Genomic DNA, 17,517 nt, shown 5'->3' with positions numbered 1-17,517 from the left:
CAACCTCTGCCTTCCCGGTTCAAGCGATTCTCCTGCCTCAGCACCCCCCAGTAGCTGGGACTACAGGCACGCGCCACCACGCCCGGCTAATTCTTGTATTTTTAGTAGAGACGGGGTTTCACCATGTTGGCCATGATGGTCTCGATCTCCTGACCTCGTGATCTGCCTGCCTCAGCCTCCCAAAGTACTGGGATTACAGGCGTGAGCCACCACGCCTGGCCTCGAAAACATAGTTATTATTTAAAGAAGAAGAAGAAGAGAAAGAGGAAGAAGAAGGAAGAAGGAAGAAGAAAGAAAGGAAGAAAGGAAGGAAGAAGAAAGAAGAAAAGAAAGAAGAGATTTTGAGGAGTTATGATGTAAGCCTGGCCATGACAGACTAAAGGAAAAGAGGAGGCACCTATGATTGGGGTTGGGCCTCCTAGAAAGGTCACTTTTAGTAAAGGTGCCAATGGGAAAAGCAGAACCAGAATTGAGAGTATAAAAATATTAAGAGCTTTTTGACAAAAGTGCCAAGACAATTCAATAAGGATAGTCTTTTCAACAAGCGGCACTGGGATAACTGGATATCCACATGCAGAAAAATGAGTTATGACCCTTAAACCATACACAAAAGTTAACTTAAAATAGATCATTGATCTAAGTTTAAGAGGTAAAAGTATAAAAGTTAGAGAAGAAAAAGGGAGATAATCTTCATGAACGTGGGTTAATTCTGAGACGAGAGTAAAGGATGAGCCATAAAACGAAATAAAATTAATAAAGTGGACTTAATTTTTTTCTAAGTTTGTGCTTCTAAACACAACATTGAAGAAAGTGAGGTGGGGCACGGTGGCTCACACCTGTAATCCCAGCACTTTGGGAGGCCGAGGCAGGTGGATCATCTGAGGTCAGGAGTTCAAGACCAGCCTGGCCAAGATGGTGAAACCCTGTCTCTACTAAAAATACAAAAATTACCCGGACACGGTTGCGTGCGCCTGTAATACCAGCTACTCAGGAGCCTGAGGCAGGAGAATTGCTTGAACCCGGGAGGCGGAGGTTTCAGCCAGCCGAGATGGCGCCACTGCACCCCAGCCTGGGTGACAGAGCAAGACTCCTCGGTAAAGACACCACTTCGTCACCCTGAACCGCTCTGATTTTTATAGGTGCAATGAGAAGACTGGATGTAGGAAGACAAAGTTTTTTAATAGAAACCTTCAGGACAGATTTGGACTTGAAAGACTGACAGGAAGTGTTTCCAGCATCAAGTTAGTCTCAAAGCAACCACTAACCTTCAACTGCACACCTCAAAGCCTCCAGCCTCATTACATTCTCAAACACAGACAAGCCCCGTCTTCCCCGAAATAAAATTGCCTTCAAATTCAATTTAAAACTTACCACAGAGGCACTCCTTTGACTCCTTCCCCTAGACCTTTCATTCACGCCACTCCTTTTCCTAGCTCGGGCTTCTCGGTGTCTGAGCCCCACATTAAATTGCAAACCTGAGCAAAAAACAGCATTCACTGAGAGACACTTTCCATCCGGTTTTCAATTACTGAGACCCATGAAGAGTGAACATGTAGACCCCAAGTTCTGTCCGTGGGACCCTCGGTCATTAAACTCTTAAAACTAAGCCTTAACCTTCGACCTCCCAAGGGTCCCTTTCTCACACCCATATTCCTCGGTGACTAAACTGAAATAAAACCCCTGAACACGGACATTCACATGCATTTCCACTTCGTGGTCCCCACAAGCTCCCCATCCGGATTCACACGCTGCATCAGCCTCTCAAGGCGACAGTAGCAGCTACCAAAGGCCGAATACATATCAGAACCTACTTCCGATTCTGGAATTCTGGTGCTGCAACCCCATCCTTCGCCATCTCTAAGAACACCGAGAGGCTGGGAGGCGGGTTCCGGAGAGGGATATGGGACATTTCCCAAAGTCCAGGTTCTGGCTTTGAACATTTTATATGAGGTAACATAGCTCTACATCATAGAGCATATTATGTCATTTCTGATGGGAGTGACCGTAACGGTTGCCATGGCTCAAGGAGGTGGGAAGAAATGCAAATGTTTTTGGGGGACTCCAGTACCCTCCCTTCCTCCTTACAAGAGACTGTCACGACACTGTGCTAACCGCGTAGGTTTTCAGAGGCCAGAAACTATCTAAGGAGCAAAATGGAAAGATGGCTGCATCCCTGAGCCGTTTGGCAGGAGCACCAGGGGAACCACCATCTTAAAGAAAGTCCAGGGTCCAAAAAACAGAAGAAACTGCAGACAACTGGCTGGATGAGGTTTGTAGAAGCCAAGATGTCACTGGGGCGGCCACAACAAAAACACTGAAGGTTTCAGTCCTGGTCAGGTCTCACTGGATGTGCTGTGAATTTTAGTAGTAAAAGGAAAAAGGAGTTGAAGATGCAAAATGTTCAGGTTCCAACAGCAGCAAAAATAACATATTTGCAAATAAACAGCCAAGAGTCATTAATACTCAGAAAACAAAGCAGTCATTAAAACTAACTCTGAGTCCGCCCTAGTGAAGAATAGCGGACAATAGCTGCAAAGCCAGTATGATAAATATATTAAAAAACATAAAGGAAAATATTTCAGACATATTTAAGTGTTGAAAGGAAAATATGGCAATAATCCCATAAAGGAAAATCTCAATAAAGACATTGAAAATATAATAAAGAATCCAATATAAATGTTTGTGCTGAAAAATACGGTAACAATTAAAAATTCACACGATAATATCACCAGCAGATTGCAATGTCAGAAGAAACGTTGAGCAAACTTGAAGAGCAAAAGAAATTATCCACCAGCAAGAAAAGAAGAAAAGTTTTAAACACTTGTAAGACATCAGATGTACTATTTTATTTTTTTTTAAATAGAGCTGGAGTTTCGCTATTTTGCTGAGGCTGCTCTCAGACTCCTGATTATCAAGCAATCCTCCTGTCTTAGCCTCCCAAAGTGTTAGGATTACAGGCATGAGCCACAACACCCAGGCCAGATAGGAATCACAAGAAAAAAGTTAACAAAGAATATTTTAAGAGATAATAGCTAAAATTTCAGGATTACAAAGGAACTTCCTGAACCTGGTTAAGAAAAAAAAACTATGTAAAAAAGATTCTATAGCTAACATATTTTTAAAAAGACTGAATACTTCTCCCCTAAAATTGCAAACATGGCCAAAATGTCCACTCTTACTGTATCTATTTAATAGAGTGGAAGCCCTAGCCCGTGAAGAAAGGTAAGAAAAGGAAAAGAAAACACTGGAACGCAGAAATATCACTGCCTGTCTTCACAGAAGACATGATTATATAAATATAATCCCAAGGAGTCTACAGAACTAGACAAGTGAGTTTAGCAGTCATAAGGTAAAAAGTCAACACTCACTCAAATAAATTTTATTTCTAAAGAATAACAATGAACAATTGGAAGCTAAATTATGAACACAAGAACATTTGCAATAGCTCCGAAATTATGGCCAGGAGCAGTGGCTCACACCTGTAATCTCAGCACTTTAGGAGGCCGAGGTGGGCATATCACTTGAGCCCAGAGTTCGAGACCAGCCTAGGCCGCATGGTGAACCCTCATCTCTAAAAAAAAAATACAAAAATCAGCCAGGTGTGTTGGTGCATGCCTGTAGTCGCAGCCAGTTGGGAAGATAAGCAGGAGGATCACTTGAACCTGGGAGGCGCAGGTTGCAGTGAACCCAGACTGCACCATTGCACTCCAGCCTGGGCAACAGAATGAGGCTCTATCACAAAAAAACAGTATAAAATAACGGCAGACCGGGCGCGGTGGCTCACGCCTGGAATCCCAGTACTTTGGGAGGCCGAGGCGGGCGGATCACAAGGTCAGGAGATAGAGATCAGCCTGGCTAACACGGTGAAACCCCGTCTCTACTAAAAATACAAAAAAAATTAGCCAGGTGTGGTGGCGGGTGCCTGTAGTCCCAGCTACTTGGGAGACTGAGGCAGGATAATGGCGTGAACCCAGGAGGCGGAGGTTGCAGTGAGCCGAGATCGTGCCACTGCACTCCAGCCTGGGCGTCAGAGTGAGAATCCATCTCCAAAAAAAATAAAAAAAATTTAAAAATCACTGCAAAAATATGATCCACTTAAATATTTACCAAGACATAAATAATGTATATGCTATAAATTCAGAAACACTGACTTAAAAAAAAAAAAAGCAAGGAAAGCCTAATTAAGTGGAGAGACATAGCTGGTTGGAAGATTCAACATAGTAAAGATGGCAAATAAACCAACTTTGATTATACTTTAATGCAATTTCAATAAAACTCCCAAAGGACTTTTTGTGGATATAGACAGGCTTATACTTAAAATTTATACAGAAAAGCAAAGAAATTAGAATAGACAAAACTATTTAGAAAAAGAAAAATAAAGCTGGTAGACTCTGACTACTCCATTTTATGACTAAAATCACGATATGACAATAATCACTATATGGTATTATTAGTGGAGTGACAGACATGCACATCAACAAAATAGAGTCAAGAAACGGACACAAGAACAGGCAACTGATTTTTACAAATGTTCAAAATCAATTTAATGGAAAGAAGACAGTGTTTTCAATACTGTTGAATCAACTGGGCAACCATAGGCTGAACTTTAAATTAATCCTTACCCTGTATACAAAGATCAATTTAAATGGATCATATTGCTAAACATTAAAAGCAAAAGTGGCTGGGTGTGATGGCTCACACCTGTAATCCCAGCACTTTGGGAGGCTGAGGTGGCCAGATCACGAGGTCAGGAGATCGAGACCATCCTGGCCCACGTGGTGAAACCCTGTCTCTACTAAAAATACAAAAATTAGCTGCACTTGGTGGTGCGTGCCTGTAATCCCAGCTACTTGGGAGGCTGAGGCAGGAGAATCACTTGAACCTGGGAGACGGAGGTTGCAGTGAGCCAAGATTGTACCACTGCACTCTAGAATAGGGGACAGAGCAAGACTCCATCTCAAAAACAAAAGAATACAAAACAAAAAAAATACGACAGCATCAAGTGGAAGAATGCGGAGCAACTGAACCTCTGTATATATTGCTGGTGAGCAATGAAACACCACTCTGGTTAGTATCTTACAAAGGTAAACATACACTTACCTTATGACCCATGAATCATACTTTTCAGTAATTATCCTAGAGAAATGAAAAATTGTGGGCCGGGCGCGGTGGCTCAAGCCTGTAATCCCAGCACTTTGGGAGGCCGAGACGGGCGGATCACGAGGTCAGGAGATCGAGACCATCCTGGCTAATACGGTGAAACCCTGTCTCTACTAAAAACTACAAAAAACCAGCCGGGCGAGATGGCGGGTGCCTGTAGTCCCAGCTGCTTGGGAGGCTGAGGCAGGAGAATGGCGTAAACCCAGGAGGCAGGGCTTGCAGTGAGCTGAGATCCGGCCACTGCACTCCAGCCTGGGCGGCAGACCCAGACTCCGTCTCAAAAAAAAAAAAAAAAGAAAGAAAAATTGTGCTCACACAAAGCCTGTGTGCACAAATGTTCATAGGATTTTTATTTGTGAAAATAAGAAAAACTGGAAACCACCCTAAAGTCCTTCAGTGGGTGAATAAACAAATTGTGGTATATTCATATCATAGATTATTAGTCACCAATAAAAATAAAACAATGATACACAAAACAATTTGGATGGATTTCAGGTTAATTTGCTTTAGGTCAAATAGCCAATACCAAAAGGGTACATGCTATATGATTCCATTTTTATAACATGCTACTAATGACAAAACTAAAGATGAAAAGATTTCTGATTGCCAAGGGTTAGGGTTGAGGAGAGGTTGTGACTATAAAAAGGTAGCATGAGGGAGTTTCCACTGATGCAAAATTCTGAATCTCAATTGTGGAGGTGGTGACATGAATCAATATATGTGATAAGATTTCTTAAAGCTACATATAAAAACCAAACAAAAATGCATGCATGTTAAAACTGGTGATTTCCAAATAAATTCTGTAGTTAACAGTATTGTAACAATTTCACTTTCCTGTATTTGGTAATGAACTAGGCTTATGTAAGGTGTTATCTTTGGAAGAAGCTGGGTTAAGGGCATTCAAGAATCCTGGAATATTTTGGTAAGATTTTGTGAATCTAAACTTATTTCAAAATAAAAACTTACAAAAACATCTTATTTATATTAATTTCATAACACCTGATGTTACTTATAAACTTAAACACATTGAAGTATGTTCAATTACACTTATGAATTGAATATACTGTATCCAGTTTCAGTCTGAAGTACTTCAGTTATTCTGAAATAACACAAACTTAGAACCAAAGAAATGCAGGAGTTAATCATATAACAAAGTGAGGCAGGCAAAAAATGTTCATATATTGTATACAATATTAAATTTTAATTCATGATTAGAGGAAGTCACAATTTAAAATGTATAAAATCAGTGACAAGGCAACTAGGAATATGGCTCAAGGTATCCTGTTCCCAAATGCACACAAGGCTATTATCTTCTAAGGTTAGAATTGTGACAGAAAGCTCTCATCCATCATTTTGCCAAGGCTTCTTTCTTGCATTAAGTACTCTGATACTTTCCTGAAAGTCTTGTACATTGAATATTTTCATAAGTTATTTTCTGCATTATTTCCTGGCACATGATGAGGCAAAACATTTTATTGAAAACCCTGCCATATTCACTGCCAGAGGAAAGTATTTCTCCAGTGTGAACTCTCTCAATCTATTGAGGTTTTATTTTTGGGCAAAGACTTTCCTATAATTATTACATTTCCACCAATTAGTAGTTTATTCATGATCTATGATCACTTCTGAGGGGGTTTATCTTCCCACCAAAGGTTTTCACAGTCTGCCACATTCAGAGCGTTTTTCTCAGTATACAATTTTTAGACATAATGTCCTAAAAGATTTTCTCAAATGTTTTGTACTGTTTTCTCTGACACAAAATATGAGGTAATTGATCACTAAACAAAGAAACATAGTCTGCATTCACGAAATTACTCCTTTGCAGATATCTTGAGGGCCTCTATCTAGCAAGAGGCTTTCCCAAAATGACTACCTGTGAATTCTCTTGTGTTTAACAAGGATAGACAAGTGAGCAAAAGCTTTCCCACAATCGCTACATCCATAGGGCCTCTCTCCTGTATGTTTTCTTTGATGAACATTGAGCCCTGACTTTGTAGTGAAGGCTTTCCCACAGTCACTGCATTTGTACGGTTTCTCTCCCGTGTGAATTCTCTGATGTGTAATAAGATCATTTTTGCGCAAAGAGAATTTTCCACATTCAGTGCATGCAAAGGAAGTCTTTCCTGTGTGAAATCGCTGATGTTGTATGAGGCATGTCTTCTTCCTGAATGTTTTATCACATTCATTGCATTTGTATGGCTTCTCTCCAGTATGAGTTTGCTGATGTATACCAAGAGTACTCTTCATGGTGAAGCCCTTTCCACATTCATTGCATATATAAGGTTTCTCCCCAGTATGAGTTCGCTGATGTGCAATGAGCATGCTTTTGCCAGTTAAGCCTTTGCCACATTCACTGCATACATAGGGTTTCTCTCCTGTATGAGTGCGCCGATGTACATTGAGATGACTCTTCTCAGTGAAACCTTTTCCACACTCATTGCAAATATAAGGTTTCTCTCCTGTATGAGTTCGTTGATGTCCCATTAGCCGGATCTTTGCTGGAAAGCCTTTTCCACACTCACCACATACATAGGGTTTTTCTCCAGTATGAGTTCGCTGATGCACAATAAGGCGGCTCTTCACAGTGAAACCTTTTCCACAATCATTGCATGTATATGGCTTCTCTGCAGTATGAGTTCGTTGATGTACAATGAGGTCACTCTTCATGGTGAAACCTTTTCGGCATTCGGTGCATACATAGGGTTTCTCTCCAGTATGTGTTCGCTGATGTCTGATGAGTGGGCTCTTTAAGGCAAAGCCCTTTCCACACTCATTGCATTTATAAGGTTTCTCTCCAGTATGAGTTCGTTGATGTACCATGAGACAGTGCTTCATTGAAAAGCCTTTTCCACATTCACTGCATGTATATAATTTCTCTTCTGTATGAGTTTGCTGATGTGTGATAAGACTGTTCTTCAAGGTGAAGCCTTTCCCACATTTATCGCATATAAAGGGTTTCTCACCAGTATGAGTTCGATGATGTGCAGTAAGACGCCTCTTCTCAATGAAGCCTTTTCCACATTCACTACATATATAAGGTTTTTCTCCTGTATGAGTTTTCTGATGTGTAGTGAGACTGAACTTTGTAGAGAAGGCCTTCCCACATACACTGCATCCATGGGGTTTCTCTCCTGTATGAGTTCGTTGATGATAAATGAGCCGACACTTCTTGATGAAGGCTTTCCCACATTCACTACATGTGTAAGGTTTCTCTCCCATATGAGTTTTCTGATGTATATTGAGCTGTGATTTTTTGAGGAAAGTTTTGTCACATTCAGTGCATTCATAATGTTTCAGTCCTGTATGAGTTCTCTGATGGTCCATTAGCCTGGATTTTCTGGAGAAAGCTTTCCCACATATACTGCATACATGAGGTTTTTCTCCAGTGTGAACTCTCTGATGATCAATAAACTGAGACAACTTGAGGAAGGCTTTCCCACATTCACTGCATACATGGGCATTCTCTATGTCATGAGTTCTCTGTTGCTCAACGACCTGGGACTTATTAATAGGTTTTGCAATTGCAGGAAACTTCATTTCAGTATAAAATTGTTTATGGTTAGCATGAAAAAGGGATTTCCCATGCCCATTAAACTCAGCAGAGTTCTTTAGGCCACAGCTCCTTTTCTGGTTTTCAAAACTTAAATTTGATTTTAAAGGTTTTTCATGTAAGTCAAAGGCATCAGGATCTTGCTTCAGCAGGAGATGACTTTTGTTCTGATTAACACTATTTCCAAACATATTCTGTTCATAGCATTGTTTCACACTCTTCTGAATACTTTGATTTTGCAAGTGATGCTGCAGAGGATCATCAATTTTCCTGATTTCTAGGAAAGAAGAGAACAATCACTCCATCTTCTTGTTTTGAAATAAACTATTTAAACTATTTTTAAAAACTGCCTTGGTGTGAGGTGACTCTTTAGTGAAAACCCTATTTTATTTATTTGTTTTTTGTGTGTAAGCAATAAAGCTTTTTAATAACCTGGGTGCAGGCATACTGAGTCTGAAACTAGGTGCAAGCTTTCAGGCTGAGGTGGGAGGATCGCTTGAGCCCAGGAGGTCAAGGCTGCAGTGAGCCTGGGTGACAGATGAGACCTTGTTTCCAAAAAAAAAAAAAAAAAAAGTATGGAGAAACTCAGTATTCAGTATAGGAGGAATAAGAGAACTTAAGAATCACATAGATGCCAATTAGAGACCAGGTTATCATGGGCACAGCATCCAGAGTGGAGAAAATGAGGGAGAATAATGATTCCCAGAGTGGGAATAATGAAGGAAAATTATTATTTTCCTACTAGGGCAGGAAGATGCAGTAGTCAGAAAAAAGTCATGAGTGCAAAGGTCTCTCTTTCTGGAGAGTCCTGGAAAGTGGAATTTCATAGCAAGAGAGGTAATACACAAGCAGAGACAGAGTGACAGTACATGAGAAAAAGCAGATTTGAAAATCCTAAGAAGATAATTATGTAGACAAAAACAAGATGTGTATAAAATAAACAAAGACGAAATCTCAAGGAAAAAAAAGTGGGGGCCGGGCATGGTGGCTCACGCCTCTAATCTCAGCAGTTTGGGAGGCCAAGGCGGGCAGATCATGAGGTCAAGAGATCAAGACCAATATGGTGAAACCCCATTTCTACTAAAAATACAAAAATTAGCTGGGCGTGGTGGCACGTGCCTGTAGTCCCAGTTACTCGGGAGGCTGAGGCAGGAGAATCCCTTGAACCCGGGAGGCAGAGGTTGCAGTGAGCCAAGATCGTGCCACTGCACTCCAGCCTGGTGATAGAGCGAGTGTCCATTTCCAAAAAAAAAAAAAGAAAGAAAGAAAGTGGGGCATATTTTCCATACTACAACAAAAAAGAGCTCTTTCTGGGAAGAAAGAGTCATAGTGGGGCTGCTGCTGTGTCTTCTGATGCCCTCAATGCTTTGACGTCTGCTCTGTGTGAGCAGAACATGATGTCTGCGGCTGTCCACCTGGCTGGTCCTCTCACTCACCACAACAGATTCGAGTGTAGATTTCATCTTCTGTTGTGCAAGGTTCTTCTCCTTGTTCCAACTTGGATAGTGCATCTGGTTTGCTGGCTTGATACCCTGTTCATGGGAAATGACAGAAGATTTAGACAAATCGAATGGGGCTGGCAATGTTGAAAAAGGAGAGTGCTACATTTTAAGAACTACACAGGTGTCAAATCTGTAACATCAAGGCTTTTCTGTCACAAGAAGGTAGATTATACTCTCTTGCGTGGGGCAAGAGAGTGATGTGAGAATCCACCACTTCAGAGTACTGCAGGTAAGCAGCTGAGAAAGGAAGGCCATTGACTGGGCACCATCTGAGTGACACAGGGCAGCTGTCCTCACCCACTGCCACCAGGTTGCTGTAGTTCTCCAACATCACGTCCCGGTACAGGTCCTTCTGAGCAGGGCTCAGGAACTGCCACTCCTCCCAGGTGAAGTCCACAGCCACATCCTCCAGTGTTAGGGATTCCTGTAATAACACACTCCTGTTTAATGAAGTGATATTCTTTTGGTGATAGGAAAAGTGTGGGGAAAAGAAAGAGATCAGCCTGTTACTGTGTCTATATAGAAGGAAGTAGACATAAGAGACTCCATTTAGTTCTGTATTTGAAATGCTGTTAATCTGTGACCCTACCCCCAACTTTGTCCTTGCAAGAGACATGTGCGAAGGTGATTTAAGGTTAAAAGGATATTGGGCTGTGCAGGATGTGTCTTTGTTAAACAAGTACCTGAAAGAGGCTTGATGATTAAAAATCCTGCCCGTCCCTGGGCAATGGAACATCTCGGTGTAAAACCCATTGTGCGCCTTGTTTACTGAGTAAGGAGAAACCGCCTTTAGGAATAAGGTGGGGCTTGCTGGAGCAATACTGCTAAAAGGTTTACGGAGATGTTTGCATATGCATCTCAAGGCACAGCATTTTCCTTTAAACTTATTCATGTTACAAGGATTTTTGTTCTTATGTCTTGCTGCTGATTTCCTCCCTACAATGATCCTATTTTCTAGCTACCCCCCCTATCGTTTAGATGGTAAAGATAATTATCAATAAATACTAAGGGAACTCAGAGGCCGGTGCCAGTGTGGGTCCTCTGAAAACATAGCACTGGTCCCCTGGGCCCCGCTTTTCTTTCTCTATACTTTGTCTCTGTGTATTATTTCCTTTTCTCAAATCTCTCGTCCCACCTAACGAGAAGCACCCACAGGTGTGGAGGGGCAGGCCACCCCTTCAAAAAGAATGTCAAGGAAGTCATTCTGCTCATTTTGCCCACATAGGAAGCTGGTGGGGTTTTTTCTCAGTACATTGTGACAGAATAAGAATCCTAGTAAAATATTCTGTAATTGTGCAGTCATCCATTCATTCAACAATGTTGAAAAGTCAAAGAAATGTCTGTAATACACAGCTATCCAATCCTCTTGCTAATGAAGGAACATCTACAATATATAGCATCTATTTCCCAATACCAAACTAGTTATAAGTATATGCCAGTTACAAGTAGATGAATAATACAGATTCTTAAATTCACTATGAGCTTTCAGGCCAATATCAAACTCTGTAATGAAGACATGGCAGATGCCAGTATCACCAGACAATGCATACTAAATAACTATGGTTAATATAGTTAACCATATTATTATTTTATTCTGAATGAAATAAAAGAAACTATATAAAACATGTATAAAGCACAAAGATTATTAGATGATTAAGCAAATTTATTTTTTTGTTTGCTTGTTTTTTTTGAGATAGAGTCTTACTCTGTTGCCCAGACTGGAATGCAGTGGCACAATCTCAGCTCACTGCAACCTCTGCCTCCCGGGTTCAAGCAGTTGTCCTGCCTCAGTCTCCCTAGTAGCTGGGATTACAGGCGCACGTCACCACACCTGGCTAATTTTTGTATTTTTAGTAGACATGAGGTTTCACCATGTTGGCCAGGCTGGTCTCATACTCCTGACCTCAGGTGATCCACCCGCCTCGGCCTTCCAAAGTGCTGGGATTACAGGCGTGAGCCACAGCGCCCGGCCATGATTAAGCAAATTTGGAAAAAAAAAAATCCTTAGAATATATATGTAGACACATGTATCCACACAAATTCATATGTATGTGTATGTTATTAGACAGCGTTAATAACATTAAATACAATGAAGAAACAGCTACAAGAAATCTACTTTTGCATTTATGAAAAGGCTGCAGTTAAGAACACCAACTACCACAACACCTTTGTGAAGAACTATCAAAAATGTATGTGAGTCTCAGAATTATATGCCATGAAACATTAACATCCCTCAAGAAACTGGTCCGCTTTCTCACAGCTGATGTAACTTACCATGATCCTCTTGTATAGCTGTCAGAGATACTAGAGGCAAGTTTACAGTCAATGTAACCTACAGGGTCCCACACAGTCACAAATTCCAACATGAATCATGTAATACGAATCCTATGAATAATATATCCCTGATCCTTCTTTGCCCAGATTTCTCCAGGTCCCGATATTTCCAATTTATACTTTTCTGATTAATTACCTTGATTTTTACAAGACTTTAAAAATACAATGGAGAATAAAGGAAGGAATAAAACAAACCAAAAGTCACCTGGGCCTGCATCATTATCTCCTAAATTTGGGAAATGACTGCTAACTTGAACGTTCTGTATTTGTCTCTTCTGAATCAGCTCTAAATTTCTGTTCAGAAACTTCAATCGTCAATCAAGGATGTCCCCAGCAATGATGACACCCAAGTCTTGGAAACTCTGCCTCCTTCCTTCACTTGATTTCTCTTGTTCTCAGCACCTGTGGGCTGAAGAGCAAATTACTCTGAGTGGTACATTCTTTTTAGGTCCAGATGTTGTCACTGTTCCTATATGCTCACCTTAAAGCAAGGCCCCCAAATATATGTTCTTTCATTTAGTGCTCCAGAAGCTTTTATATCTGGGCTAGCAAAATATAACATTCTGAGTATAGGGGAGGTACAGCACCCTTCTATAGAAAGTTGACATGGTATGATTACTGCTAGTAAGTGAAAGAGAATGTGGGAAAAAGAATCATCACAACGTGATGCCCAGCAGGAGGGCAATCCTGAGGCAGATCAGTTTTAGGAAAGAGGTCACATAGACAGCTAAGATGTACACATTTTGTCTTTAAAACCATGTGTACCCATCTACCTTTTCCAGAGGTCTTTTTACATTCTAGGATGCATAATTTGAGAACATTGTCCTAAGCAATTGATAAGCACTATCTTATTTTAATTATTCATTACCATCCACATCTTTAACTTTTTTTTTTTTTGAGACGGAATCTTGCTCACTCTGTCGCCCAGGCTGGAGTGAGTAAGACTCCAGTGGTGTGATCTCTGTTCACTGCAACCTCCATCTTCTGGGTTCAAACGATTCTCCTGCTTCAGCTGCCCGAGTAGCTGGGATTGCAGGTGCATGCCACCATGCCCAGCTAATTTTTGTATTTTTAGTAGAAACAGGGTTTCACCAAGTTGGCTAGGCTGGTCTTGAACTCCTGACCTCAAGTGATCCACCCATCTCGGCCTCCCAAAGTGCTGGGATTACAGGCGTGAGCCACTGCACCCGGCCGCCATGCACATCTTAATACTTGCAAAGTATTATAAGTATAAATGTATAAAGGATACTCAGCAAAACATCCTTAAGGAATTACATATTACAACAAATCCTAATCGATATTCTTCAAGCAAAAGAAAGATGACTCCAGTGTAAGCAGAGGAGCAAGGTCTGAAGAGCAACAAAATGGTAAGTAAGTAATAAAGTCTAAATCAGTATTGACTGGAAAAATAATAATGATAACAATATATCAGGAAGTTTCTACATATATAGTGTTAAAATATTCCATAAGAACATATAAAGTAGGAGGATGGCAAATGAAAAAGTATTTTAAGATATCTGCATAGCAGAAGAGCATAACATACTAATTACCATAACATTAACAAATAAGTTTATATGTTATTTGTAATCAATAGTGTCAGCAATAAAACTAATTTAAAAAAATTATTTCCACGTTAAAAGAGAGGTCTATGGTTTCCGTGGCAGCTACTTAACTCTACCGCTGTAGCTCAAAAATGCCCATATACAAAAAAACGGACAAATGATTGTGGCCAGGTCCCAACAAAACTTTATTAACAGAAACAGGTGCTGGGATATTTAGTCCATGGGTCTAGTTGCCCAACTGTGAATTAGTGCAGAAAAGCCATATGGTCACCTAAATCAACAGTCAGTAATATAGTATCCAGGACCTGGACCACCTGTTTTGTAAATAAAGTCTTATGGGAACACAGCTAGATGCATTCCATGACATCTCGTCTCAGACTATTGTCACATTACAATGGCAGAGTTGAGAATTTGGGTCTAGAATGCTACTCAGTGGAATGCAGTATAAAAAAATCATCAAAGATGACTTTTGAACATAAGGGGCAAATTATCAGTATTTGCCTAAAACGTCTGTATTCCTTTAGTCAGGTGGCTGGATGCAAAATTTAAATAGAAAAATCTTATATCCTCCTAAAGCATATACAGATCAAGAGTCACTATTAATAGCAGAACACTGGGAATAATTTAACATTCTATTGAAAATTGCCAATAAAGGTACCCCTGGTAACCCAAAACCCCATTTCTAGAACTTTCTGAAAAGGTAATATTGGCAAAAGTGTGCTATCTGAGAGGTCATTTTTACTTTCTTTTTTCATGGGGAAAACACAGGTTTACATCAGAAAAATATTAGCATTCTACATTTAAAGTAAAATTGCTGATGTTAGCTCAGTAATATAAGTTTATGGCTTTAAATGTTTTCATTAATAGAAAAAAGAGAAACAAGGCGGGAGAAAGGGAGAGAAAAAATGAATATACGTACAAATTTTACAAAAGACAAAACCATAAATAATCCTCAGAAATAACCGTGGAGAAAAGATGTTTAACTCCTCTTTTGGCCAACAAGGACAGAGACACAAGTTATGCCAATCACACAATGAGCAAGAAGCAGAATCAGGACTGAAAATCCAGGTTTGTTTCACTTCAAAATCCACTTTTACTTCACTTTATACCTAACCAAAATTATCTGTAAATCAGATGCCTCTTTATTAAGTAAATAAAGAAAGAAATTAAAAGGCTATTAGTGGCTGGGCACGGTGGCTCATGCCTGTAATCCCAGCACTTCGGGAGGCCGAGGTGGGCGGATCACGAGGTCAGTAGATCAAGACCATCCTGGCTAACACGGTGAAACCCTGTCTCTACTAAAATTACAAAAACATTGGCCAGGTGTGGTGGCAGGCGCCTGTAGTCCTAGCTACTCGGGAGGCTGAGGCAGGAGAATGGCATGAACCCAGGAGGCAGAGCTTGCAGTGAGCCGAGACAGCACCACTGCACTCCAGACTGGGTGACACAGTGAGACTCTTTCTCAAAAGAAAAAAAAAAAAGGCTATTAGTAGAATAATTCTAATTGATCATATACAGAATTATTTAGAGGAATGGTACTTATGTCTGTAACTTACTTTGAAATATACCAAAATCGACAATAAGGAATGATTCACAAACAGGAATGGATGAATACATCTAATACAACGCTAATGGTAAAATCTAGGTGGTATGCATACTGGTAGTAACTTCAAACTTCTTTCAATATTTCCATAGGTTCAAAAATTTTCACATAAAAATATGTTAGGCAGAGAGAAAAATATTGTAATACTAAGAATTAAGTAAGATGACCAATTATAAAGTAAATATTTAAAATTAATTTATCTTTTGTTATAAATTATAAGGAAAGGGGAGTCAGAAAGCAATACACTGCAATAAAAGTAATAGTCTAGATTGAAGATTAAAGGCAGGAAAAACAAAATTCGTGGATAAACGGGTAATCATAAAACGTTCCTAAAAACGATACCTAAACATTTTAAAACATTTCACTTCTATCCAATCGTATGCATAAACTTAATGTGAATGCGCTTATAGTACCACTGGCTCAAACAGTAAAAACAACTTGTAAATGTTTATTACATAATATAAAACGAAAAAGAAAATAGTACCATTTATGTAATTTATCTGAATTATGAATATTAAGCACATAACATACACGTCTAAAACTGAAATATTCTAAAAATTTGACAAAGGTTATCTTTGAGTAACCGAGCTTACCATGGCAGAGATGTTATATGACTTGTGTCAGAAAGAACCTGAAAAGAAATATTCAAGAGGAAGACACTGGCAACTTGCAGGACAAAAGGTAGAAGCCGCATCTTAACTATAAAACATACTACTTTTAGGTATGCTAGATGATTGATCTCGCCAAAAACTTCCATTTCTGAGGATTCAAGACGAAGGGGTGATGGAGGGTGCCAAAGGGGATTTAAAAACCAGTCGTGGAGAAGGGTCTTGGGCAGAAGAGGAATGCTAAGGAGCATCAATTCTGTTGCAGCAGCCACGGCTGGGGCTCAACCCACCACCTGCCATGGATCCCAGGCCTCCAGAGTTGCAGCCCACATCGGAATCTGTAGCGCTACCACCACCGTCACTCGGATTAATTCCAAAACCTGGATCAGAAACTTCCGTACCTTAACCCCCAAGACAGTTCCTCAATCCTTTAGTCCCAAACAAACCTGAACCATAAACCGATTCGCTGACAAAACAAACCCTCTAGTTCGCAATCACTGAGCCCCGTCAAAGGACAACAGCAAAGACAACAGAATGTGACAGTAGCTGATCTCTAGAGATCTTTAACCACAAACCACACGAGGACCCTGTGACTGGTCCCAGAGGCACCCCGATCTCACACACACACACACACACACACACGCACTATCACGGACCTCTTATAGTTCCCCTGCGATAGGAATCGCACCCACGCTAAGCTCCTGAAAGAATTCCACTGACGTCGCCAAACGCTGGCGCCGACAGATATCGGTCCATCACCACTGTCGACGAACACGCCCGGCCACGGACAGAATTTCCTCCCCCGCCACCACAGCGACCGCCCAGTGACTGAACTTACTTCCCAGAACTTGGTCGTCTCTGGCCTCATCTCTCGGCCTCCTCACTGCCTAACGAGGGTAGGAGGCGTTCCCAGCGTCTGCGCAGATGCAAGATGGCCGCGCCCTCGTCGCCGTGGGGGCCGCCATCTTTGAGTATCTGACGTACACAAGGCAAAGGGGCCGTTTTGGCGCTGGTGACCGGAGGTGACCGGGAAGATGAAAGTGCACTGAAACTGTCCCATACCCTGGCACCTCAACCCTACAGAACCTCCACTTTACACAGGACAAAAATGGCGTGGAGGTAAATCCCTTTCACCAGCTGAATAGAAGGCTAAGATGGCCGCGACGTTTACACTTTGTACAAAGGTTAGGAAACAGTT

At 40.8% G+C, this 17,517-nt stretch overlaps 1 protein-coding gene across 5 annotated transcripts; it reads right to left on the bottom strand.

Annotated features, from left to right (window-relative positions):
* Positions 1-5,485: 5,485 nt before the first annotated feature.
* ZNF615 (zinc finger protein 615) lies at positions 5,486-17,292 on the bottom strand. Of its 5 annotated transcripts, none has more exons than XM_023182596.1 (6): positions 17,158-17,235; positions 16,305-16,342; positions 12,752-12,955; positions 10,510-10,636; positions 10,147-10,242; positions 5,486-8,987 (listed from the first exon to the last, which is right to left on the bottom strand). In XM_023182596.1, the coding sequence occupies exons 3-6, from the start codon at positions 12,764-12,766 to the stop codon at positions 7,030-7,032; spliced, it is 2,196 nt and encodes a 731-aa protein (XP_023038364.1). In that variant the 5' UTR covers positions 12,767-12,955; positions 16,305-16,342; positions 17,158-17,235; the 3' UTR covers positions 5,486-7,029. The 5 variants fall into 5 exon arrangements, with proteins under 5 accessions (XP_023038364.1, XP_023038365.1, XP_023038363.1 ...); XM_023182598.1 differs by lacking the exon at positions 17,158-17,235 and adding an exon at positions 16,976-17,151 and having other exon boundaries at positions 5,497-8,987; XM_023182597.1 differs by lacking the exon at positions 16,305-16,342 and having other exon boundaries at positions 17,158-17,292.
* Between the last annotated feature and the right edge of the window lie 225 nt (positions 17,293-17,517).

The sequence above is a fragment of the Piliocolobus tephrosceles genome, chromosome 21 (genome assembly GCF_002776525.5).
Source record: "Piliocolobus tephrosceles isolate RC106 chromosome 21, ASM277652v3, whole genome shotgun sequence".
NCBI lineage: Eukaryota > Metazoa > Chordata > Mammalia > Primates > Cercopithecidae > Piliocolobus > Piliocolobus tephrosceles.
This window is presented reverse-complemented; position numbering and strand designations above follow the sequence as displayed.